Source organism: Acomys russatus, chromosome 1 (assembly GCF_903995435.1).
Source record: "Acomys russatus chromosome 1, mAcoRus1.1, whole genome shotgun sequence".
Taxonomy (NCBI): Eukaryota; Metazoa; Chordata; class Mammalia; order Rodentia; family Muridae; genus Acomys; species Acomys russatus.
Window position 1 is genome coordinate 53,523,741 of NC_067137.1, and position 25,690 is coordinate 53,549,430.

General features: G+C 40.5%; 1 protein-coding gene across 4 annotated transcripts in view; it reads left to right on the plus strand.

Annotated features, from left to right (window-relative positions):
• Positions 1–25,690, plus strand: part of Dock4 (dedicator of cytokinesis 4) — a 415,077-nt gene that overhangs the window by 241,307 nt on the left and 148,080 nt on the right. For all 4 annotated transcript variants that reach the window (XM_051145099.1, XM_051145092.1, XM_051145105.1 and 1 more), the window contains exons 13-15: positions 10,657–10,782; positions 20,104–20,228; positions 21,235–21,397. In XM_051145099.1, coding sequence (XP_051001056.1) covers positions 10,657–10,782; positions 20,104–20,228; positions 21,235–21,397 — 414 coding nt within the window. The remainder of the gene's footprint in view (positions 1–10,656; positions 10,783–20,103; positions 20,229–21,234; positions 21,398–25,690) is intronic.

The window sequence follows — 25,690 nt, forward strand, 5'->3', positions numbered from 1 at the left end:
GTGAGGACTTCCCTGTGCTTTAAAATACTATGGTAGCAGAATACCTTAGAAATGTGATGGTTCAGGGAAAAATGAGTTCTTGGATTTTTTTTTTTTTTTTTTTTTTTTTTTTTTTTTTTTTGCACAATGTACGAAATTAAAAGGGTGTTGGTATTCAATTTGCAGGAAAAATAAATATAATCTAGCGAAAATCATAAGTGCCTAACAGATGCAAACCCTGAACTTTGGGCATTGTGATGGTAATTAATAAAAAGAGGAGGAAAGCTGCCAGGGACTGGCTGAAGGGAGGCTTCATGTGTAGCTTCCAGTCTCTGTGCTCAGGGCAACCTGCTGAGATTGGGCCTCATCTTCTAAAGCAGTTTGTGATATTAAGCTTAATCCCGCATTATTTTTCACCTACACCGTTAAAATTACACATAATGAGTATCCTGTCAGTCCTTTTCTATGCTACTTTCAGGCCTTTGTTCGACTAGGGATACTTTAAAACGCATATGAGTTTCCTAATATCATGGCTGAGTTCAAACGGAGAGCTCAATTCCATCCTCACTGTTGGACTTACTTATTTTGGAAAAAAAGGGAAAATGAAAGAGTTTGGTGCCTTTTCTTAGCATATTCATATTTTTAAATGCTGAGTTTTATGAAAAGGAGGGACCATTAGAGTTTAATGATGAAAATTCACAAAATTTCTATTTAAGAAAATAAAATAAATGAGGATTATTATAAATATACAACTATATTCTCCATTGCCTATCACAATAGTTCAGTTTGGGGGATTCATTTGTAACTATTTGTGGATTGTAATATGCCCTTTAACTCACATGGGAAAATCTTGTTGCATGATTAGCACATCTATTCTTAACTCAGATATTTGTAGCATCTTTATTTATAGAATATATATTTTAGCATCTTGTAATCTTTCTTCCAAACTTTTGTAGAGAGTCAGAATAGAAAATAAAAACCAATAGTACAGCTGGGCATGTGGGCACAATCTTTTAATCCCAGCACTCAGGAGGCAGAGGCAGGTGGATTGCTGTGAATTTGAGGCCAACCTGGTCTACATAGAAAATTCTAGACTAGCCAGAACTTCATGATGAGACTTTGTTTGAAAAGAAAGGGGTGTGGGGTACAATATTAGTCTTTAATTGGGTTATAGGTCTTAAGTCAACATTTTCTTCAATACTGTGATTTTTATTTCCACTTTATTTTGGTACATTAATGAGATTTTGGAGGAAGGGGTAGTTTTTTGGACAAGCATAAATATTTAAACACTACTTTGTTAGAATATTTTTGGATTGGTTATTTGATTTGTTGATTTACAATTCCAGTTATGTTGCCCACTGAAGGCATTCTGTTCTACTTTCTTTATGGGCTACTGTGTTCCTGGAAAAAAAAAAATAGAGTTTAAGAATTTTTAAGTAGACTGATTTTTCCAAAGCCTGGTATAGTCAACTGTCCAGTCCATTCTCCTGCTACAAACATGGCCATGTGCTCAAGGACTGCAATGTGTCAGCAACTGCACTTTCCTGGTGTATTCAGGCCCTGGTTTTAATCCAGCATGAGGTTAGGGCAGAGGTGCAGATGTGGTAAGAAATAGAGAAATAAAGTTTGAGAAAGAGACATTTTCCCACTATGTGTAATGACAAAGCTCAAATCTAGAACAAATATATTTATGATAAGATGGGGCCCTGTAACAGGGGCCAGGAAGTGCTTAAGTTGAACTGATCCAAATGTGTGATGAGGCTTGGGACCAAATGATTGAGTCCTCCAGTACTGAGCCCTAGAAAGCCATTCTCCATCTTTAAGGAGTAAAGGGCAGAATGGTTCTTCTTTGTACATTGACCTTTATGTCCTTAATCTAGATTTACATTAATAGTTGGATAACATTCATACTTATAAAATATAAATTTTGTGTGTAAAAATAAAACTAATTCAAGCTGAGTAGTCTAAAAATATAAATATGTGACCATTGTAAATTGTCATTTCTACACTCAAATGGGTGGGATTCCTGTGGGGGAAAGGGCACTCACTCAAGATGAGTCATAATAATTGCGAAAAGAGCCAGTTGCCAATAAGAGGAAGCAGGTACAGCCAATGATGATCACAACATCCTAAAATTTGAGACAAGAAATCAAGAAAATGCCAAGCTATTGTGCAGGACAGTCATAATATGAAATAACAAGATTTAAAAACTAATGCATAAAAGCTATTGATTATGTATTCTGCTGACACTACTCTACACATGGGCATATCGCAATAAAGTAAATAAATAAATAAATAACCGTGTCATCTCAGCGCTGGGATTCTAATGGTCCTAGATAGAATGAATATTTTCTTTTTATTGTCATTGAAATAATAATACAACTGCTTCGCTAGGGAATGAACACTGTTGAAAACAATGAATATCGATATACTGAAATTAAAGTTTAGTTCAGAGTTCTGCACAAAGGGAAAATGAAATGGAAAAATCAGAATAAACACTTAAAAGATATATAGAGGTGAATGGAAAGGCCAGTGTGTGTCTAATAGAACTTCCAGAGGTGCTAAGAGTAACAGAAAAAGCTCCAACATTTGAATGTTAAGAATTGAAAAAAATGGAAGTGTTCAGATGAAAGAAGAGAAATCTTTCAGAGGATAGATACAATTAACATTGTATCCAGGGACTGGAGAGATGGCTAAGTAGTTAAGAGCCTCTGGCTGTTCTTCTCTAGAGGACCCAGGTTCAATTCCCAGCACCTACATGGCAGCTCACAACACTAACTCCTGTTGCAAAGGATCTGACACACTCGCATAGACATGCATGCACACAACATACATAAAATCCAAATAAATAAATTATTAAAATTGTATCCAGATAAGTCGTGAAACCACAGTGCACCAAAGCCCAAAATGAAACTCGGGAGGAAAATATTGATTACCTCTCTGCCCCGCCCTCCGATTGTCTCAGCAATTGTAAAGATATGAAGGCCATGGACTGTCTCAGAATTGCCATAGGAAAAAGGCCAACTTTGCATTCTACACTTGCAACATTATAACTTCAAAGGGAGAATCATTCCAATTCTAAATAAATAATTCCAACTTCAAATAAAGTCGTAGGAAACCTACTATTCACGCTCACTGGAAGAAGTAGGAGGAGTAGAACTTAGGAATGGAGTCATGGAGTCTGGGAGCAAAGAAATGTGAGGAGAGTGTACAGGAGAATGGAGGTGTGGCAGTAAGCACACTGTGTGCAGCAAAAACAGAAGCGGGGCAGTAAGCACACTGTGTGCAGCAAAAACAGAAGCGGGGCAGTAAGCACACTGTGTGCAGCAAAAACAGAAGTGGGGCAATAAGCACACTGTGTGCAGGGAGAACAGAAGCAGGACAGTAGGCACACTGTGTGCAGGGAGAATGGAAGTGGGTGAGTAAGCACACTGTGTGCAGGGAGACTGGAAGTAGGGCAGTAAGCACACTGTGTGCAGGGGGAACTGAAGCAGGACAGTAGGCACACTGTGTGCAGGGAGAATGGAAGCAGGGCAGTAAGCACACTGTGCAGGGAGAACATAAGCGGGGCAGTAAGCACACTGTGTGCAGGGAGAATGGAAGTAGGGCAGTAAGCACACTGTGTGCAGGGAGAATGGAAGTGGGTGAGTAAGCACACTGTGTGCAGGGAGACTGGAAGTAGGGCAGTAAGCACACTGTGTGCAGGGGGAACTGAAGCAGGACAGTAGGCACACTGTGTGCAGGGAGAATGGAAGCAGGGCAGTAAGCACACTGTGCAGGGAGAACATAAGCGGGGCAGTAAGCACACTGTGTGCAGGGAGAATGGAAGTAGGGCAGTAAGCACACTGTGTGCAGGGAGAATGGAAGTAGGGCAGTAAGCACACTGTGTGCAGGGGGAACTGAAGCAGGACAGTAGGCACACTGTGTGCAGGGAGAATGGAAGCAGGGCAGTAAGCACACTGTGTGCAGGGAGAACAGAAGCAGGGCAGTAAGCACAGTGTGCAGGGAGAGTGGAAGCAGGGCAGTAAGCACACTGTGCAAAGGGAACAGAAGCTGGACAGTAGGCACACTGTGTGCAGGCAGAGCAGAAGCAGGGCAGTAAGCACACTGTGTGCAGGGAGAATGGAAGCAAGGTAGTAAGCACACTGTGTGCAAGGAGAACAGAAGCAGGGCAGTAAGCACACTGTATGTAGGGAGAGCAGAAGCAGGGTAGTAAGCACACTGTGTGCAGGGAGAATGGAAGCAGGGTAGTAAGCACACTGTGTGCAGGGACAACAGAAGCAGGGGAGTAAGCACATCTGTGTGCAGGGAGAGCAGAAGCGGGTCAGTAAGCACACTGTGCAGCAAGAACAGAAGCAGGGCAGTAAGCACACTGTGTGCAGGGAGAACGTAAGCGGGGCAGTAAGCACACTGTGTGCAGGGAGAACAGAAGCAGGGCAGTAAGCACACTGTGTTCAGGGAGAGCAGAAGCGGGTCAGTAAGCACACCTGTGTGCAGGGAGAACGTAGTGGGGCAGTAAGCACACTTTAGCACCAGCTGTGGACAGCAGGAGTAAAATGATGTCCTCTTTAGAGATGTGGAGATTTTGGTCCACATTGCAGGAAGAGATGCAAACTATTGAATAAATACAGACTTTAAGTCAATTATTTTTATTGAAAATAATTTTTAAAGTAAAATGTATTGTTTCCAGAATAGAAAAATCAGTCAAATAAGAAAACCTAGCTCAGTGATGTAAAGTCATGGTTTTTCAGTTTTACATTATTATATATTCACAGCTCTGTGCTATTTGATTCATTAACAATAAAGAAGGAAAAAACGAAGCAAAGAAAAAATGTATGTAATGGAAAAACACAGTGAGGTAGCAGGGTGGCATGGCGGACCTGATTGCCAGATGGCAGGCTGACGTCTCAGGGCTCCTGATTAGTGACTTGTCCCACGCTTTGGTTTCTGTCTAGATGTAATACTCAAATTCCTATGTGATTAGGGATTTTTTTCACGTTCATATCTCTCTGTGTACATTTGCTTGTCCCACTTCCTTCCATCTTCGACCCATCTTCTATCTTAGACCTGTGATATTTATATACAGTTTTGCCTTCGAACCCACCACAAAGAACTGGCCTAAGAACGTAGAAAGCCCTGGGTTCTGCCTAAAATGATAAGGAGGCAGGCCTAGTAAATGTTTTCCTCCTGCCTTTTTTATTACTTCCTAAAGTTTTGTTTTTCTTCATTTGATTGCTGTTTGTTACAACAGCCAAAAACAAAAAACAAAAACAAAAACTCAAAACAAAACAGTCTCATATAGCCAAGGCTAGCTTTGAACTTGCTTTTATAGCTGAGAATCTTGGGCTCCTCCTCCTCCTTCCTCCACCTTCTGAGTGCTAGGATTGCAGTGCGGAGCACTCAGCCTGAATAAAAGGAATATTTTCTTAATGTTGGGAAACCTATGCAACTTGGAACAGAACCTAGTTTGTTGGTTTTATGGCTAGGAGGAATATGGGAGAAACAACAAATCAGAATCAAACCACAGTTCTGCTATAGTTGCAGCAGCACTTGCTGTCAGTCCTGAGCTCTTTCTGTCAGGCTTTACCTAGAGAATTTTGTAAAATTGATGTCATTATCTGTGTGGTTTGGAGATGGAAACCAGAGCACAGAGAACTCAACACTGAGACAGCATCCTGCAGCTTATTCATGTACTTCTTTAATGGCACACTTAATAGCACATGCATTTAGCAAATGTTTGCATGCTTTTCCATTTTGCATTGCTGTATATTCACAGCTATATGTTATTTGGTTCATTACTGACAAAATAGCTGACATAACCTTAAATTAATTCTGGCTGCTACTTATAAATCATGCTGTGCTCTCCACTTTTAATATAAAAATGCAGAATTTCATGAATTTAAAAAGAGCCATCTTCTAAAATGAGTTTGCTCTAATCCCCATAAAATGAGAGTCACCAAATAGTCCACAGATTCTCAGCCTTTCTCCTTCATGCTGCTTCTGTGCTCTGAGCGTAGTACAGTTTCAGGGCTGTTTTGGTTTTTGGTTTTTGGTTTGTGTGTTTGTGTGTTTGTTTTGGCAGACTCCAGATTAATTACTCACCAGGCCTTTCTAATTGTAGCTCAAATGTTGAGGCCGATGTAAAAGCTCAGTTTAATGAAGACATTTCTTCTAATACATGGAACATTTGTCCCAAAGCCAGTTCATTTTGGATACTTACTTTTGGGTACTGTTCCTATGGCTGTAACAAAATGTGCAACAGGAGCAACTTAAAAGAAGAGGGGTTTGTTTTGTCTCGTAACCATAGAGGGCGTATGATCCACTATAGCATGATACCAGAACTGGAGGCTGCTGCATGCTTCAATTCCTCAGTCAGGAAACAGATACGAATGTGGATGCTAAACATGATGTCTCTGCTCTTTTTATTCAGTCTAAGACATCAGCCCCTTGGTATGTAGGAGGTGCGATGCACATTCAGGGTCTTCCCTTTTTAGGTGAACGTCTCTCAAACTACTCTCAAAGACAGAACTAGATGTGTGTCTCCTAAGTGATTCTGAATCTAGTCAAGTTGGCAATGGAGATTAACTTATATCAATTGCTGGGGAGGGAAAAAGTTGTAAAACATTGTTTATACACTGTAAAATTAAGGTAGCAACTTAGTTCTCTAGGTAATTTTATAGGTTATCATAATGCTCTGTAAAAATTTTCTCTCAATTTTAAGATCCTTTCAGTAATAATTTTCTGTATACTCCTTTTATGTACTTTGCCCATTCTACCTTATAGTCTATTACTTATATGTATCTTGACTTAGCAATTCCTTAGGAATAGAATTTCTGTGCTATATATTCTTGTATTCTACCTTCTGTCTTATTCACAAACCATAAGCTACTGATCTCCCTTCTGATCATTGCAAATAATGGTAGGAATCCGAAAGAGTGTGCAGATCAAACTTTAGAAGAAGCAGTCACCTCTGAGAGACAGTAGGATACCTAGATTCTAAAGTAGGGCTGCAAGGAACTGATATATAAAAATTTTATTGTATATATTGTACAGTGTATACTTTGATTCATTTGATGCATGTATTATGAAACAAATAAATGAAAGGTAATTAATGTATATAGCATCTCATATACTTGTGGTCTTGTTTTTGCTTTTTTGGGGGGGAGGGGACAGAGTTTCTCTATGTAGCCTTTCTTGCCCTGGAACTCACTCTGTAGACCAGGCTGGCCTGGAACAAACAGAGATCCACCTGCCTCTGTCTCCCTTAGTGCTGGGATTAAAAGTGTGTGCCACCACTACTTAGCTGTGTTTTTCTTCTTCTTTCCTTCCTTCCTTCTTTTCTTCCTTCCTTCTTTTCTTTCTTTCTTTCTTTCTTTCTTTCTTTCTTTCTTTCTTTCTTTCTTTCTTTCTTTCTTGTGAGAACTTCTAAAATCTAACTGAAGTTTTATATCCTTTAAAGAAATCTTCTCATGTACCCTGTTCTCCTCCCAGCACCACTCAGCCTCAGCCAGTAACTTTTCCCACATCAGTATGTAAATATTTGTCAAGACTCTCCTTCGTAGCAACAAGTAGTTTTTTTTTGTTTGTTTTTTGTTTTTTTTGTTTGTTTGTTTTACCCAATGTGTTGTGATGATTCATTTATTCAGCCTTCTAGTTGTAAGGTCATGATAACTGAGGACCACCTTAAAAATAAGATCAACAGTTTCTGTGATGGCACAATAAATAGAAATGACATGAAAAACTTGGTGGAGCTGCTTCCTGTGGTTCAGCTGCTGGCACCATGTATTGTTTTCTTGATTTGCTTTACTGAAATTATACGACTCCTTTGCTGTTCGTTAGATAAGAGTTGTAGTTTGTGAGGACAGCCTAGATTTGGGGGCAGAGCATGTATATTGTAGACAGTCCTTCCATTCAATTGACTTTCCGCTGCCTGACTGAATTAATTCTTCATTCTAGAAAAGCAGGGTCAACTGCAAATGGCATTACTGCCCCCACTATTACCAACTACTGTCACCAGGGTAATGAAATTCGCCACACATAGGACTTTATCCTATATTTTTCTAAATTCTGGAGTATATCCAACTCTTAAGTAATTTTCTGTTCCCCACACTGTTTTATCTATATTTTCCCATCACTTTGGCATTCCCATCCAACACCTACTAGCTGGCTGCCCTCTGCCAGCTGCCTTCTTGATGCCCTTCCTGTCTTTTCCCTTCTCTCCTCTCAATGGCATGTGCTACCTAGACATTGATGCATTCCTCTGCTCCTTATTGTTCTTCCTCCACCCATTTCCTTCCCGAAAGGATATGTTCTCCCTTTCATATCTTTAATTTCTCCAGGATGCCATTATCTCTGACTAAATACTTTTTCATTGTCTAATTCTCTAGAAAGAATTAACTTTTTGTCTTTAAAGAAGGGAGAGGAGGAGGGAGGAAGGGGAAGACTGCAGGGTGAATAAATGTAGCACCCATTGGGCAAATAGGAATCTTCAGATTTACATGATCCCACTCCTATCCTAAAGAACACAATATCTTTGGTTTTTATTATTATTATTGAGATTTTCCCTTCTTCTTTTGTATTTACCACATAGTGTTGCAAGTGTCTCAGATCAGGTCCTTCCATAGGGTCCTGGTAAAAATGATTTTCATTTGAAAAATATAACAAAATCTCAAATATTGTATCAAATGCATCTTTTTAAAAAAAGCTTTCATTTATTGTATATACAGTGTTTTGCCTGCATATAACCTGCAGGCCAGAGAGGGCACCAGATCTCATTATAAATGGTTGTGAGCCACCATATGGTTGCTGGGAATTGAACTCAGGACCTTCAGAAAAACAGCCTTAACCCCTGAGCCATCTCTCCAGCCCCTGACGAATGCATCTTATTCTCTAAGAGTTCTGAGACTTTTGAACAATGCCCTTCCCCAACAGGAAGAAGTGTTTTGTGAAACTGTGTAGTACACATGGGTCTTCTACAAACCCCAGCTCCTGATGATGCTAATGGTGATGGTGATGTGAGTGTTGAAGGAAAAGGGACAGTAGTGGGTAGAGAACAGAGGCAGTGATGATAAGGTGAGGCAGTGGGAGATCATAAGCCAGCAAGACAGATAGATTAGAAGACTTGCCACTTGCTCTTTGTTCCCTAGCCTCTGGGTTTTGGAAGGAATCACCAGTGCCACTTGAAGTGTCCTGGAGCTGCTCTGAGGGTTGCAGTCCATCCACATGTCGGGATGGCTGTCCCTTCCCGACATCATTCCATATGGCTATGGAAGGGTGAAGCCCCCTTCTCTTCTGATCTCAGGCTCCCAGTTCAAAGTGAGTGGAATGGGGGTGGGATAGATAAGGGAAAGTTACGGAGAAATGGAGAGCAGGTTCAAAGTTTTGAAACCTGACAGGCTTCACATACACAGCCCTTCTCTGAGACAGACATTCTGCTAGTGGCTTCCTTTCCAGGTATTTTCTTTGTTATTGCCCCTCTTAAAACAAACAAGTCATCATTCACTATTCTGTATTTTCTCATACTATTTAGGGAGAGTAAAAGCAAGACCCCTGTGTGCCTGTGTTGTTGATAACATTTGCATATTCTCCAGTGTGACTGAACTTATTCCTATATCGTTTTTACAGAGCATTGTAGTACTATAAATTAACTACAGTGGGTTATTCAGCAACTGGTCGTGACAAATAATGATATAAATTAAAGATCATCAGGGGACAGGTTTATTATCTTTTTAACACCACTCTCAGAACTCATTTTAGGTTGCGTGGAGGTTTTTTTTGTTTTTGTTTTTGTTTTTGTTTTTGTTTTTTTTTTTAATAAAGTAACTTTTTAAAAAATAAGTCACTTTGAGAGATTTCATTTTCTATTGCTGATACAGCTATGTGACTTCTTGTTTTAAATTGTTGAAAGGAGAAAAGAATTGAAGAAGATGTTGTGTCTTTGAAGTGTACATACGAACATTTTCACATTAGTTTCCTTTTTGTAGTTCTTGCCTAAGTATTGAGAAAATTGCATATGAAATAAACATTGTCTACTGCATGTCCTGCTGTGATAATGTCATTATAATTGGGATAAAAAAGAAAAGCAGATAATGTTGAGATGACTAGATTCCTTTTTATTTGTCAAAGCATCCTATATCCTAATATATTCTCAAAAAAAATGCCGTTTTGAGTTTCTGTATCATAATAAAAATGTAGCCTTGATTCTATTATAATCACTTTCATTGCTTTAATTTCAAGAAAAAGCATTATTTTAAACAAGTCTTAGCTGCCTCTATCTAAAGATTTGTTTTCAGGTTTTTAATATTTGGTTGATCATTATCTACAAGCCTTATAGAGTTGAAAAAGGGTATAGGTCTATTTTGATCTCATTGCCCGTTATCTATTTAGAGAGTAAGTGTTGCTGGAGAGGTATTCTGACAGCCAGGGCGGGAGGACAGGGTGCCATGGCTACTAGCCTGCTTTCTGCCAGTGAGTCTCCAGTTCCTAGAAACTGGAAAATATATTAATGTTGGGAAACTGTTACTCAAAGATCATTTCCAGTTTTTATCAATTTTATGTAACTAGTAAAATTTGGTACCGGAAACCTGAGCTCACGAGCTCGTGGAGGCGCCTTCACTTCTTACATAACATGGTTCGTTTTCTTCTTACCATAACTTTCGTGTCCTTCCCTTGTTTTAGGATTAGCAGTTTCCCTGCAGCTGTTACATGGAGACATTGAACAAATCAGGAGAGAGTACTCGTCAGTGTTCTCCCATGGAGTGTCCATTACACGGAAGCTCGGCTTCTCTAGCATCATCATGCCTGGTAGGTTACGTGGTGCGCATCGAGGCAGTGAAGCATGTATAGACGCGCTAGTTCTACCATTTGGGAAAATTGTCAAATTGTCAGCTTTGAAGTGTCCATGTGGCCGTGGGCCATGTGAGAAAGCACAGTGAGGAACATGATAATGAGCAAATTAGAAACTATTATCTGAAATGAAGGAACTCTGATGGCCATGGCTACATTTTCCCATATAACAACCAAATGTGAGATACCATCCAAAAATACTTTATCTCTCTGTGGAGAAGTTTAGGTCATGTTAGGTGATACACTCATAGTTCTGTTGTTGTTTGTTTGTTTTGTTTCTGAGCATGGAGAACAATATATCATAAGCACAAAACATGATGAGTTATATACAGATGATCAATTTTGATAAAATTATGTATAAAAATCATGCTGAATGAAGGCCAACTCATTTTTATGAGTACACAGGTGCTCATAAACAAGGTGCCGGTGGGGAGATGCACATGTGAACAGTAAAGGAGGTGATGATCAGAGGACCTAACTTCTTCATCAAAGAGACTTTTTTCAGTTCCTCTTTTAAAAGAAAACCTTTTTTTTTTTTTTTTGATATGACTTAAGATTATATTATGTATTGAGTGAAATTTTTACTTTACGCATTTCCTCTTTTTTGTTATTCATACAGTAGGGTTCTCAGAACTAATGAGTCCAGCCCTTCCCCACATTATTATCCTTCCCGGTGCTCATAGCCCGGGACAACTCCAGCATCCAGCTCTGAGACCTAGTGCTGGAATTGCTTAGAAAAGACCCAAAATGCATTCACTGTGTTGCCCACTGTGCTATTTACTGATCTCTTGATTGAAATTGCTTCATGCAAGCACGGCTGGAGAAGCAGCTTGGAAGGTTTTTGGAATGACCTGGCCCAGTCATCCTTCGTGTCTTACAGGACTGTTGTGGAAAATGACTGTTTATGGATCTGTTTACTTGGTGACATGCTAGCCAGTGGCTCTTGCAACCATTCATTATTTCCCCCTAGTTGCTATAAATAACTGGTATTTCCTCTTTAACAAAAAAAAGAAAAACATTCATCCCACTGGGAAGCAAATTGATGGGCAAATCTAATATATAAAACATATTTAGAGCAGAGCATGGCCAGCTGCTAGGAGAATTCCTCATCTTGGTCCCTGGGCAGTATCACCGAGGAATGGAAACATATAAAGCAGGATGGCACTTCTCTGGCTGGCTGCGAGGATCTGTACTCATGTAGCTTTTGTCTGGCTTTATGCGGCTTGCTTCTGTCTCTTTCTGGCAGTATTCTATAATGTATGGTTCATACTGTCCAAGGAACAGTCCCTCCAGACACACACAGATCTACATGGCGTGAGACTGCAAGAAAACTTTTTTTTAAAGCTCTTCATTATTTCCTTTTTTAAATTTTTCTTGTCTTCTTTGACTTCTTAATATTCCAAACAAGATGGAGATAAGAGAGATGCGTGTAGGTACTTAAGCATCAGAGAACAGCTCTCAGACTCACTGGAATTTTTACAATGAGAAACACAGCCATTGCTCTACTGTCCTTTGCTGTTTTCAGACTAACTAGTTCATTCTCACCAGTGGCTGAGTGAAAATTTGAGTTGAATGTTCCAGTGAGAAAATATTTATGAACAACATTTCTGGTCACAGTGTCCTCTGGACAGTCTGCATGCATGGCCCTTCCCACCTCTAGACTGTCCTTCAAAGTTCATTTGCATCTGATAGGGTCAGGACAGGTGAGGTACATCTCATACCAAGAGGACCAGGTTCATTAACACAGTCACCCTCTCTGCAAAATGGATGGCCTATGCCCTTGACACAGACAGAAACAAAAACAGAATTCTTTTTCGGGTCCACTAGACATAATCAGTGCCTCTTTTTGAAACTGGGAGACCGGGAAGCAGAAATTCTTCCCTTGGCTTTGCTTTTGTCCAGGGGGATCACTTATCACTGGTATTAAGGAGGAAGAGGGGTCTGCCTTTCTGCTTTCAAGCCTGTGGGTCAGTCAGTGCCTATTGTTTTCATTGCTAATTTATTATTGCTGTGTTGTTATTTTTGTACACTGATTTACAGCTGCAAAATGTCCATTTCTAAGAGGCCTTATCACTGCAATACAAACCGAGTACTATCTCTAAGGGAAATTTCATGGTACAGGCTCTGACAGAAGACAGCGAAATATTTAAATCATTGTTCTCCACAGAAATGTAGAGTGAGCCCAAATATAATTTCAAATAATGAGTAGCCAGTATTTTAAAAGAAATAAGAAATGGTAAAAAATTAATTTCAGCAGCATATGTTACTTAACTCAGTGCATCCCCAAATATTACTTCAATAGGTAATCCATATAAAAAATACTCTAATGAGTTATTCGCACTGTTTTCCACTCTCAGTCTTTGAAGGCTGCTGGGTATTGGACATTCACAGCACATCTCTCTATAGCCAAGTCACATTTCAACTGCTCAGTTGCCACATGGAAGTAGTTACTGTGTTGGACGGCTTGGCTCTAAATGTCTTAACAGACTCCATGCAAATTCTGAGTATGAGGAAGGTCTGAGTGCCACCAGACGCCTTGGAACAGTTGACTGGTGTGTTGGGAAGGGCACAGGAGGCTGTCTGTCCCCTCCGCACACCGCTTGAGCACTTCTACTCTAGGTAATATTCTAGGCAAACCTTTCTTCACCTCCATCGTGTTCCCTCTACTTCATCTTCCTGGCTTATGCCCCGGTCCCTGGAGACATGCTCCAACAGAGTAATTGGTTAAACTGTCACTTTTTGTTAGAGAACCCATCATTATACTTTCTGGGGCTTTTTGTAAGTCTTTCAGGCTTCTAACCCTAAGAAGAATTAGTGTAGCTGCCAGGGTGCTAGGAAGAGGCAAGGACTGAGATCAGGGGCTAATTTTGAAACTGAACTCAAGACTTATTTAAATTTATTTTGCAAATAACTTGGTGATTTATAGATCTGGGATAATAATATGACAAACGTTTCCCTAGTTTTTTTTTAAAGGAATTGCATTCTTTTAAATATAGGTGTTATGCTTTGCTACTTACTGGTAAAGAAGCACAGAAGGAATTAATTCTGCAGTAATCCTCATTTTGGAGAAAGTAGATTAAAGCTAATATGATATGATTTAATCTTTCTTTAACATAAGTCCTTCTTGGTCAATATCCCTCATGCCTCTAATTCCAGCTACTTAAGGCCTGAGGAGGGAGGATCACACAAATTCAGGGCCTGCCTGAGCTTGTAAAAATATTTTCTAAATTCAACTAAAGTTCCCTAAGCTTTGGTCAGAGTCGCAAAGATTCTGCATCACACAGGAGCCATCACTTGTCTTAGATCTGAATCCTGGTCACATGGAAAGATGGTACACCTTCAGTCAGAAGGTGTCCGTTACTAGAGAGAGATAAATGGTTTCCTTCCAGCCACAGGTAACACCAGACAGGGATAGTTCCCAGAACTAATTATTAGTATTTCAAGACTAGTCTGACCAATGCGCAGTAGCATATAATGAATATCTTCCTTGCTGAAGTCTCCTGTGGGGACAATGGCTGAATTTTCTATTGAGTTGCCAATAGGGCCTTACACATATACCTTAGTCTCTACACTTTAGTTTCATCTATCAAATGCAATGGATAGCGCCTCCCTATAAATGGAAGAGAAGATGTAGCTAGCCATTCAAGTGCTTTGTGAAGAACCCAACTCGTAGCAGGCATTCAGTAACGTGAACTGTTGCTGTTTGTACTACAGGGACAACTACTGCATTGGAATACCACTTGTCTAAAACTGTTAAGACCAGAAGTGTTTGAGACTTTAGAGGTGTTTTGTAATTTTGAAATTTTCCTATTGAGCTCGGAGTGCTGGCACACACCTTTAATATCGACTCTTGGGATGAGTCAGGCCATTCTCTATGAGTCTGAGGCCAGCCTGGTCTACATAGTGATTTTCAGGCCAGACAAGGCTGCACAGTGAAATGCTGTCTCAAGGAAGAGGAAGAGGGAGGAAGAAGAGAAGAAAGAGGAGGAGAAAAAAATTTCCACGAAACATACAGGTTTTCTCATCCCTACAATAAACATCTGGAATGCCCTGGTATCTTTGACTCTGAATGGTATGTTGGTGTTCAAAAGCTTTTGGTTTTCCAATTAGAGACGTTCAGTGTTCTGGCCTATGTCATCAGTTATTTTAGTGTGTGTGGAAAATTCTAAGTCATTTGTATATTTTTTTCTTCTTAACCAAGAGAATTTTTTCTCTAATTCCCTAAACTTTAAATGCTCAGAGAAAGAGTTGGGCTGGTCCTGCCGTGACTCTGCACAGTGGTTTCAGGATGAAGTCTGCATGCATTTTGTGCCAGTGTCCAGAGCAGTCACAAGACAGTGCCAAGGACAGTAGCCTATGACAGAGACCTTGCTCACTTAGGTCACCAGTCTTCCTGTTGACTTCCGGTTGGTTATCCATCCACTGAAGTGCTTTTGCTTTGTTCCTACTAATGTGACCTTATCTTTATCTTGCCTACAATAATTTGAAAAATCTTTAGGTGTGTGCAGGCTCCCTAGCCAGCAGGCCTGCTAAAGAGAAGAGAGTGTCCTACGTGTTAAATTTACACAGCAATAAATCTGAGAGCTATGAGATCTTAATAAACACTGTCACAAGAATAGCTCCTCTCACTGGCACTGTGACTCCATCTCATACTTTACAGTTTGTCTCATGATTACCCAAGATGCTTTTCTAGCACCAGTTGGGCTTATTAGTTTTCTTTGGAGTCTTCAAGTACATTGATTTTAATTAGCACTCGCTTCAACTTTCTCCTGCATATTTTGGCAAAACATGGCACCTTGTGGTATTGGAACATAGCAAGCTGCAGAATTCCTGGAAGGAGGCATATGTAGAATGCCACCCAAAGAAATGCTCTTCTCATCGTGTGTTCTCTTTGCAAAGAAATCATGCTTAATCTACAGGGTTTGCAAAAAATGGGAGGAGGCTGTTACAGGAATGCTAACGGTTAAGGAGCAGAATATTAAAGCACATGCATGCAGTTTTTCCTTTTTAGGAAGCAGGGGTTTTTTTTGTTCTTTGAAAGTGTTTAACATTTATGTAACATATATTGATCATATCTATCCACTACCACTTTCCTCTTACTCCCTCTAGTGTTTCTACTTCACTCCCCTCCAATCTTCATGTTCTGTTTTTATTTCTTAATTAATAAGCCCCAAAATCCAGTTCTTGTTGCCCATATGCACATGGGAGTGGGGTAATCCACTGGGGCATGAACAACCTACCAGGAACCACAGCCCCAAAGGAAAAATGACACTTCCTCTCTGAGCAGCCATCAGCAGCTGACAGCTCCTCCAACAAAACAGGAGGAAGCCCCATTTATGCAGGAATTTTGACCAGTTTGGTCTGCTGTGTCTGAATATACTCTATTCTAGAAGTTCTTTTAGAAGTCATAGAAACAGTATCATAACAAAGGCATCATAGGGCCAGCAAGATGGCTTGGGCAAGCCAGGCATGGTAGTGCATACCTTTAATCCCAGTACTTGGGAGGCAGAAGCAGGCGGATCTCTGTGAGTTCAAGGCAAGTCTGGTCTGCAAAGTGAGTCCAGGACAGCCAGAGCTATTACACAGAGAAACCCTGTCTTGAAAAACAAAAAAGATGGCTCAGGGGGTAAAAGTGCTTACATAAAGGCTAATGTCCTGAACCCCATCCTTAGCATCAGTGTAAAGCTAGGAGGACAGAATTCATCCAAAAGATTGACCTCTGAATGCCACACGTGCAGCATGTCATGTACCCTCACAAATAATAGTAGTAAAATTGAGGTTTTAAAGCGTCCTGTCTAACATCTTTCTTCTCTTCCCCTCTGCCTTTACTTCACCACTATCTTAGTAATATAGGAACCAGAGTCTGGGACACTATGAACCCCTGGAATTCTGGGGTTCATAGTGTCCTATCTAGACTCAGGTCACAGAGTAACAGTGTTAGAAAGGAAGCTAGAGCCTTGATCTTCTTATTCTGATTGTCTTAGGACCCTAAAGGCCTTAGACATATTTGAATTCAAGCTTTTCTTTTGTAGAAAAGAGATAGAAGAATCCAGATTTCATTCATTTGGCTTCAAGAATTGACTCAAGGATCGAATATCTTTTATTACCTTGCTCCTTTGTTGAAATATACCACTCCTTTCTGATCTTCTCACCAGGGCCTCTCTGTTCTCACTCCTCCTCTGTTCCCAAAGTCTACCTCTCTTTTTTGCCTTCTTTCTTTTATCCATAACACTATACATCAGGAAATATGCTTCACATTTGGCTTATTATTAAAGATCTGACTCATGAGGACTAGGGAAATGGCTCAGTGGGACAAAAACTAAGGAGTGGAATTCAGGCCCCCAGCACCCACATAAAAACTAGGCTTGTTGACATGCATCTGTAATTCCAGCATGGGGCTGTGGACACGGGAGGACTTGCTGGCCAGTCATCCATAGACAGTTGGACTTCAATCTCAAAAAGTAAGGTGGAGGGTAAAAGAGGAAGACGCCTAACATCTGTCTGGCTGCCATGCATGTACACACAGACGAATACATGAACACACCACATACAGCATAACACACAAAGACCCAACTCACTAAATATGGAACTTCTGCTCTGTTCACTGTGTCGTTCACTGGGTCTAGGATAGTGTATCTGTACATAGGAAGTGCTCAAAAAGCTTTGCAAATAGTGGAAAGAGAATTGTGTGGTACTGACAATGGGTCCCCTGGCCTTCCATCATTTGAGCCTCCCTTATGGTCATGCAAGGAACCCTCAAACCTCTCTCACCCCTCTTGCCTTGCTGAAGTTGGAGTGGCTGGGGCCTTCCAGTAGAAGAGAGCAAAGACTACTGAGTCATTTTTTACAGGATAGTAAATCCTTTTGTGGATTAGAAAGACTGATCACTCCAATATGAGAAATTCTCAAGGTAAAAACCCCTGTGGCTAGACTTCCTGTCAATCAGAGTGTGGTTTATAGCCGCTGAGGTGTATTACCTACTCCATGGAGCGAGAAAATTGTTAGCTAACATCTTTAAAGTGTCTTGGTTTGAATGTTCTTATGTCATTTGCCAATTCTGTTAGTGGGAAAATTGTTGTCAAAAAATGGCCTTCCACATAGCTCACTGAACAAACGTGTTCAGCAATCCTTACTAGCATCCCAGCTCCTGTTAAGTCTCTATTCAGACAAAAAGTTGGTTCATTTGTTGCTGACTCTGTGATATAATTTCTAAAATAAATATCATTAAGGGAGTTTTTGTGTATAAAGTGTGTGTGTGTGTGTGTGTGTGTGTGTGTGTGTGTGTGTACACAATTCCTCAGATTCTGTAAACTTAGGCTTGAAAACATTCAATATGGCCTAAATTTTTCTTTGTTATTTATTATCCTCTAAACAGTGCAGTACAGCAACTATTTACATGGCATTGGGTGGAACTGACACAGACTTGAAGATGAATGTCAGTTCGACACAAATAATTATACTGGTTTATATAAGGAACTTGAATATTTGTGGCTTTTAGTACCTGTAAGGGTCCCTGGAACCAACCTCTGGTGCATACAAAGGGACACTTCATTGTGATGAGATCAGCTCTGAAAGAGCCAGCAAATTTGTGTAATTTTCAAGCCACTGTCTGGAAATTGGAAAGCATAGAAGCAGTTAAAATAAAATTAAAAAAAACTTTGAAAGAATATAATTTGGGTGGGTAGGTGGGACAGAATCCCACTATGTCACTTTAGCTGGTCCAGAACTTGCCATGTAGACCAGCCTGGTCTTGAGCTCACAGAGATCTATGTGCTTCCTCATCCCAAGTACTCAGATGAAATACGCTTAAATGTGTTGAAATACATTGCTTTTCTCCAGTATTGATAAAGTCATTGTTTTCTGAAGTTGGGTTTTATGAGCTGTGTGAGAATTCCAAAATTCATGACACCTCTCTGTCAACTGTTCCACTAATGTATGTTTTATGTACTCTTTTAAAAGGCAGTTAAGGTTTAATGCTTCTTAGACCTTACACAGCTCATCTGTTTTATACCTGTCTATGTCCTACTCAGCAAGGAGACTACCATAAGCATCGTCTTTGTGGAAGAAGGTGACCAGACATGTTCCTTGCCCCCTGGTATTGGAGAGCTGGGAGTTTTTGTAAAAGCTTTAACTAGGAAGCTTTATAAAACTTGTAGCTGTGGCTATGTGTGTGACTATTTTCCTTCTGATGATTTGTTTCTTTATAGGAAGTTTATTTGTTTGTTTAACTAAAAGTCAATATTACAGGGGTTGAGATGGCTCAACAGTTAAGAGCACAGAATGCTCTTCCAGAGAACCCAGGTTCAATTCCCAGCACCCATATGGCAGCTCACAACTGTGTAACTCTAATATCTGAAACCCTCATACAGACATACATACAAGCAAAGCACCAATGCACATACAATAAAAATAAATTATAAAAAAGACAATTATTACTTTGAGTCATCAAATGCTTAAAAGTCCTTTAAATAAGCTGAGATGCCAGTCTTACTACCCATCACTGTCTCCAGTAATGACAAATTGCCTTCTGATTTGTCCTTTTCTTCTAAGTTTGTTAGTTGGCTTTCGTCCTTGTTTCTTGGAATAATAAGAAAGGGGTAATGTTAAAAGACACTCACATTGTATAAATCAGTAAGGTAAAAAGACAGATGATTTTTGTTTCTCTTGAGAGAGTTGGAAGCTAGGCTTTTTCTCATTTGACTTACAGTTTGATGGTATGAAATAATAAGTCGACTTTATTTGTGTGGCTGAGCTATTCTACATCTGTTCACAACGCAGTCATCTGCATTCTTCCAGCAGTGAGATCATTTTGTCCATGAATTTTGGAAAAGATCTATGTTGTAATTGTACTCTTTGCAGGTCCTGCCATTTCATTCCATTTAGGCATTTCTTCTCTCTGAAGAGCTGTGTGACGATAAAATAATAACACAGGCACCTCGAGCTATCGCTGCTAGGCTGTCATTTTGTGATCACACCTAATAAATGAAATTAAGGAAATACTGGGAAATAGTGAGACTGTTACCTCTTACTCGGCCACCCCATATGTCCCCTAAATGCACAGCTGCTGTACTGCAGTATGAGATTCACAGAGGCTAGCTTGGGTCCTCCCCCAGTACGTATTGGCAGAGAGGGAAGAGACCATTTTATAAAAGTGTGAATGCCTTAAGGTTTTTTATATGTGTAACCTAACAATAACCACATATTTTTATAAAGTTTCTCTTGGTAGTGTGTTACATGTCCTAATATCTGTAACATGATATTACTTTTACTTTTCAATAGGTGAAATGAGGAACGACTTGTACATCACCGTAGAAAGGGGAGAATTTGAGAAAGGAGGGAAGAGTGTGGCCAGAAATGTGGAAGTTACAATGTTCATTGTGGATAGTAATGGGCAGCCCTTAAAGGTATGTGGCTTCTGGATGGCCTTAGGGGTGACAATTAACACTTGCTTTGGCTTCATCTCTAATTATGATCATCTAACTCTTGAGTTGCAGTGTTTTCCTAACCCAGTTTAGCTTTCTTTTCTTTTTTAAAAGTTCACTAAATCCTTCACAGAAAAGAAATTAGAAAACCAAAAGGTATTTACATTTCACTATATATATCAATAATTTTACTACAGCAATCATTTTTAAGTACATTATTTAAGTAGCTTTTAATTTTTTATTAGTTTCTTTGCTCTGGCAATTGGGGGAAAAATAAAACAACATAACAGCAGCAAAAAAAACAAAAAAACAAAAACAAAAACAAAAAACCCTATCATGTGTAGTTCTATAATTTTTATTTATTTTTTTTTAGCCAAAGTGGATTTTGGTACTACTTGTAGCTTGAGAAAGCAATAACAGACCCTCTTCTGGAAGAAGTGTTTTCTGTGAACACAGCTTGGCAGAGAAGTTCTTTGAAAACAGTAGTAGTTCTCAACCCTCCTAAAGCTGAGACTCTTTAATACAGTTCCTCATGTTGTGGCAACCCCCAACCATAAAATTATTTTCATTGCTACTTCATAACTCTAAATTTATTACTGTTATGAATCATAATATGAATATTATGTGTAATTTCTGATGGTATTAGACAGTCCCTTGAATGGGTCCTGCAACCCACAGGTAGAGAACCCTGTTGTGGCACTGGAAAGTCAGTCCCCCTGGATTGCTGAAGAGGCTCCAACCTCACTCAGTGCCTGGGCTGTTGGTTTCCCAGAGTTGAATTCTCAGATCACATCCCTCCCTTGGTACGGTAGGCCTTGGAGACCAGGCCTCCTCACTAGATAGAACAAGTATAGAAACAGCACAGCAAAGAGAGGTAATAGGTAATGTGTGAAATGCTGTTAGGGAGCAGGCAGTCAGTAGCGAATGACCTGGCTCTTGCAGGAGTGTCCAAATGAAGCTGAATTTGATTTACCTGTTTCTTTATTAGGATTTTATCTCCTTTGGCTCTGGAGAGCCACCAGCTAGTGAGTACCACTCCTTTGTGCTTTATCATAACAACAGTCCCAGGTGGTCGGAGCTGCTGAAACTTCCTATTCCTGTGGATAAATTCAGGGGCTCGCACATTCGCTTTGAGTTCCGGCATTGTTCCAGTAAGTGTGGGGGTGGGCCCAGCAGCCTGGGGGCTAGGGGTGGGTCCTGTGCTTATTTGTGGGCAGATCTACAGAAAGGCTGACAAAGGAGGGAGGAAGGCAAGCAGTAGGAGCCCTGGAAGTGAGGGGGCTGACTCCTAGAGAAGCTGCGGAAAAACAGAAAAGAAAGAAAAACATCAAAAAACACAGGAAGCCCCTGGAGTCTTATTAAAACATCTAGCTCATCACTTACAACTTAGAAAATCTCAACAGGAGGAGTAGACACAGCATTAGAAAAACTACAGTTGTCGGGTGGGCTTGGCCTATCCTGACCTCCTGGCATTACCAGGAAGCTGACTCAGCTCCAAGAAGCTCCCCTGGAAGCTACCAGGAAAGCATTGGCGAAGCTCAGGTCTGTATTCATCTGTGCAGGTCTGCATCACTGTGCAGTTCTGGATGATGTTGAAATGGGATAAAATAATTACCTAATTTTACAGATTTAAACTCATCTTGTCTTTGGGGACATTATTGGTCAGTTATATTTCAATTCTTTTGCTCTATTTTCACTACCTTTTCAAGCCAGTTTTCTGCCTCATCCGGCTCTAGGCCAGGGGTCTTCTGACACTTCCTATGCCTCTGAAATGTAGGCCCTCCCAGAGGAGTGACTGGCAAGGTTCTAGAGAATCTTGCTTTGGGAGAAGAATATTGAGCAAGAGACAGAGGAGAATGACATTATCACAACTGCAATATGCAGTTCACCCGAGCATCAGGCAGAAGGACTGTACCTGTCATCAGAGCTAGGGAGTATTTTTCAAAATTGGCCAAGCAGTCTTTATAAATCAGGCTTATGAGGGTGTTTAACAATACAAGGGGAGCCTGGAAGTGGTGGCGCACACCTTTGATCCCAGCACTTAGGAGGCAGAGGCAGGCTGATCGATGTGAGTTCAAGGCCAGCCTGGCCTACAGAGCTAGTTCCAGGACAGCAAACAAACAAACCCTGTCTTGAAAAACCAACAAAACAAAACAATGCAGGGAAATGAGCAGCAGGTTCTTCCTGTCCTCAGTTCCCAGGGAGCCCCAGGTAAAGGACTTGAGGTGGGGCTGCTGTGTGACGCTATCTGCTAGCCTTTCTTATACTTCTTACTTGGACCTGACATTTGCTTTGACTTCCAAAATAAGAAAATGGTAGGGAGAAATAAGGAGAAAACAAAAAGGAACATTCAGAAAGCACTGTACTGCACAACTTAGGAAGCAGAGCAAAGGCTGTGCTTAAATAAAATCTGTTCAGTTTCCGCCCTCTCAGCCTTGTACTTAGAACATGGTTCAGTTTTGTTTTGTTGTTGTTTTAACTCAGAAGAACTTGCCACAGGAAAAAAGAAAACAGATTTCCCATAATCCCACAGAAGGCCAATGTACAGTGAAGTCATTTTATCACACAGAGCTTCTACATATTCCTGTGTATGTATATTCACTAAATAATATTATTTATTCATAGAACAAATTATTTATCCATAAAACTGAACACCTACTATGTACTAACCACTTTACTGCATGCTAGAACCACGTCCTAGGACCCAGAAGGTTCCTTCTTTCACAGAGCATTCGCTGGGAGAGGGAGAGCAGACAGATGAATGATAAGTGCATAAGACTGTGCTCTCCCTTTACCTGCAGGCTTGTTTCCCAGGCTTTCAGTTAGTTCTGATCAAATATTAAAAAGAACATTCCAGAATAAGCCATCCTAAAGTTTTAAATTACATAGCACTCCGAGTAGCTTGGAGTGCTACTCCACTCTGTCCAACCTGAGTTAGAAGTCCTTTCTTTGTCCTATGTATCTGTGCTGTGTACAATACCCACCTGTCAGTCACTATACCACAGTGCTTGGATTCAGTTGACCTTTATTTCACTTACTGATGGAAGAACAGTGATGCTGGTGTCTCGTCTATGTCAAAAAGTACTAATAAGTTACTTCTTCTATGTGAAAATTAGAAATTCTGAACTTAGCAAGAAAAAAAAAATCACATATGGAAGTTGATAACATCTATTTCTCTGCTGATAATATATTACTGTGCTAAACTATAAAGATTGTCATGGGCCCATATGCATAGGGAAAACTGAGAGATGTATAGGATTTAATACTCTCTATAGTTCAGGCAGCCACTAGGCATCTCGGAACATGCTCCTCCCTGCACACTGGGGAGGACTGATAAGTAGTAGAGAGTGAACCACTAGTGCAGCCAAGAAGATGGAAAGGGCTAGAAAGTGATGGTACTGTGCTGCCGCCACTTAGCATACATAGAACAGCCAGCAACAAGACTCGCTAAGAGATACAACGGGAAGAAACTAAAAGAACTGAAGGGCTGAACCTTGATTTATCCAAGGAGAGACTATTTCAGGCAAGGAGAACAGTAAATACAAAAGGCATGAAGCTGAAGTGTGCTTCGCATTTTCAAAGAATATTAAGACACTGGAGTGGTAACAAGGGAACCAGGCCTTATAATGGCTTTTGTGTGAGGTCTGTGGATTTTGTTTGAGAAGGGGAGCTGATTTGAGGGAGGGCCTGGATGCTGTGTAGATAAGAGACCACAGATAGGCCATTCGGATATAGGAAGGCTGCTGGGGGAGAGGGGCGCTTTGCAGTTCTTGTACTAAATAAGAGATTAAGGTACTCTGCAGCAAGAGGATGGCAATTTGATTGGTATAGCTCATTGATGGATTAGATGTGGAAGAAGGGGAAAGCCAAGGATGACCTCCAGTATTTGATCCTGAGATTGAAATGTTCATTTAATCAAGTGGAAGACAGGAGGAGCCAACTGCTTGGGGGTGGGTGGCAGACACTAAACTTTGTATCTTAAAAATTTGGCATCCACTACACAGCCCAGGTGTTGGTACGAAACAAATGAGGCCGGGGCTGAGAACCTACATACGGGCTAGTGGTCTGCTGTGAACATTTAATAAGCAGTACTTGGGGCAGGGTTAGCCCTGGTCTGTACTGTGGTACTGTTCTTCTTCTTCCAGCTTTTAAGCACTAACAGGACTCTATGGAATGCTGACTATGGCAAAGACGCCTGTTCCAGCTGGTGTGATCCAGCAGAGTCAGCTCCTGCACAGCATCCATTATGCTCTTTTTCAAGTCAAGAGACTGGGTGACATCCCTGTGTAGCAAGTTTGATAGCAGAGGGAAGTCCAAGAACGGATCTCTAGGGCACATTCACCACTGGGAAAAAGAAGAGCTATCCGATGACAGTAAGAAGGACCAGCCAGAAGGTTGAAGGGCAGTCAAGGGGTCCAAGTGGCTAAAGGAGAAGTAGTTATTCCAAGAGAGAATTGGGCAGATGATATCTTAGCTGTTAATGACACATAAGATGAAGACAGAGAAATTACTGTTTTATTTAATACCCAAGAAGTCACTGGACCTGATGAGCACCTTGGGTGGATTTCTGGTGATGAATGTAAGTTTAAGAGTGAGAAGGAGGACAAGGAAAAGGAATCAATGAATACACACGAATCATTTGAGAGCCTCTACAGTGGAGTCGTGTCTGTGGGGTGAACAGCTCAGTATTGTCAAGATGTCAGGTCTTCCTAACTGAATCTGTAGGTCCAGTGCACTCCTAGTGAAAAAAGAAAACAAAACAATAACAAAAAGCTCACCACTATATTTAAATGAACAAAACAAAACAAACCAGATTCTAAAGTTGATATGAACAAGCAAAAGATCCAACATAGTCAATATAAAATAGAAGATAGACGAAGTTGGAGGAATGACATGGCATGACTTTAAGACTGACTATAAAGCACGTTGGGGTTGGGGTGTATCTCAGTTTGTAGAGTGCTTGCCTAGTATGTACAAAGCCCCGAGTTCAATACCTGGCGCCATATATAGCAGGCGGTGGCACAAGCCTCTAATTTCAGCACTTGGAAAGTAGAGATGGTAGGATAAGGAGGTCAAAGTCATTCTGGAGTATACAGTAAGTCCTAGATAAATTACAATAATCAACACAACATGCTATTATGAAAGACTAGGCAAAATATCAATGAGACAGACTAGAGAGCCCAAATCTAGAAGGATGCAAGTTAGACAGAAGATCTTTAATGAAGAAGCAAAGTCAAGTCCATAGAACTAGAGAGGCTGTTGAACAAGTGGTGCTGGCACATCTGGGTAGCCTTGGGTAAGTCACATCTGGGTAGCCTTGGGTAAGTCACATCTGGGTAGCCTTGGGTAAGTCACATCTGGGTAGCCTTGGGTAAGTCACATCTGGGTAGCCTTGGGTAAGTCACATCTGGGTAGCCTTGGGTAAGTCACATCTGGGTAGCCTT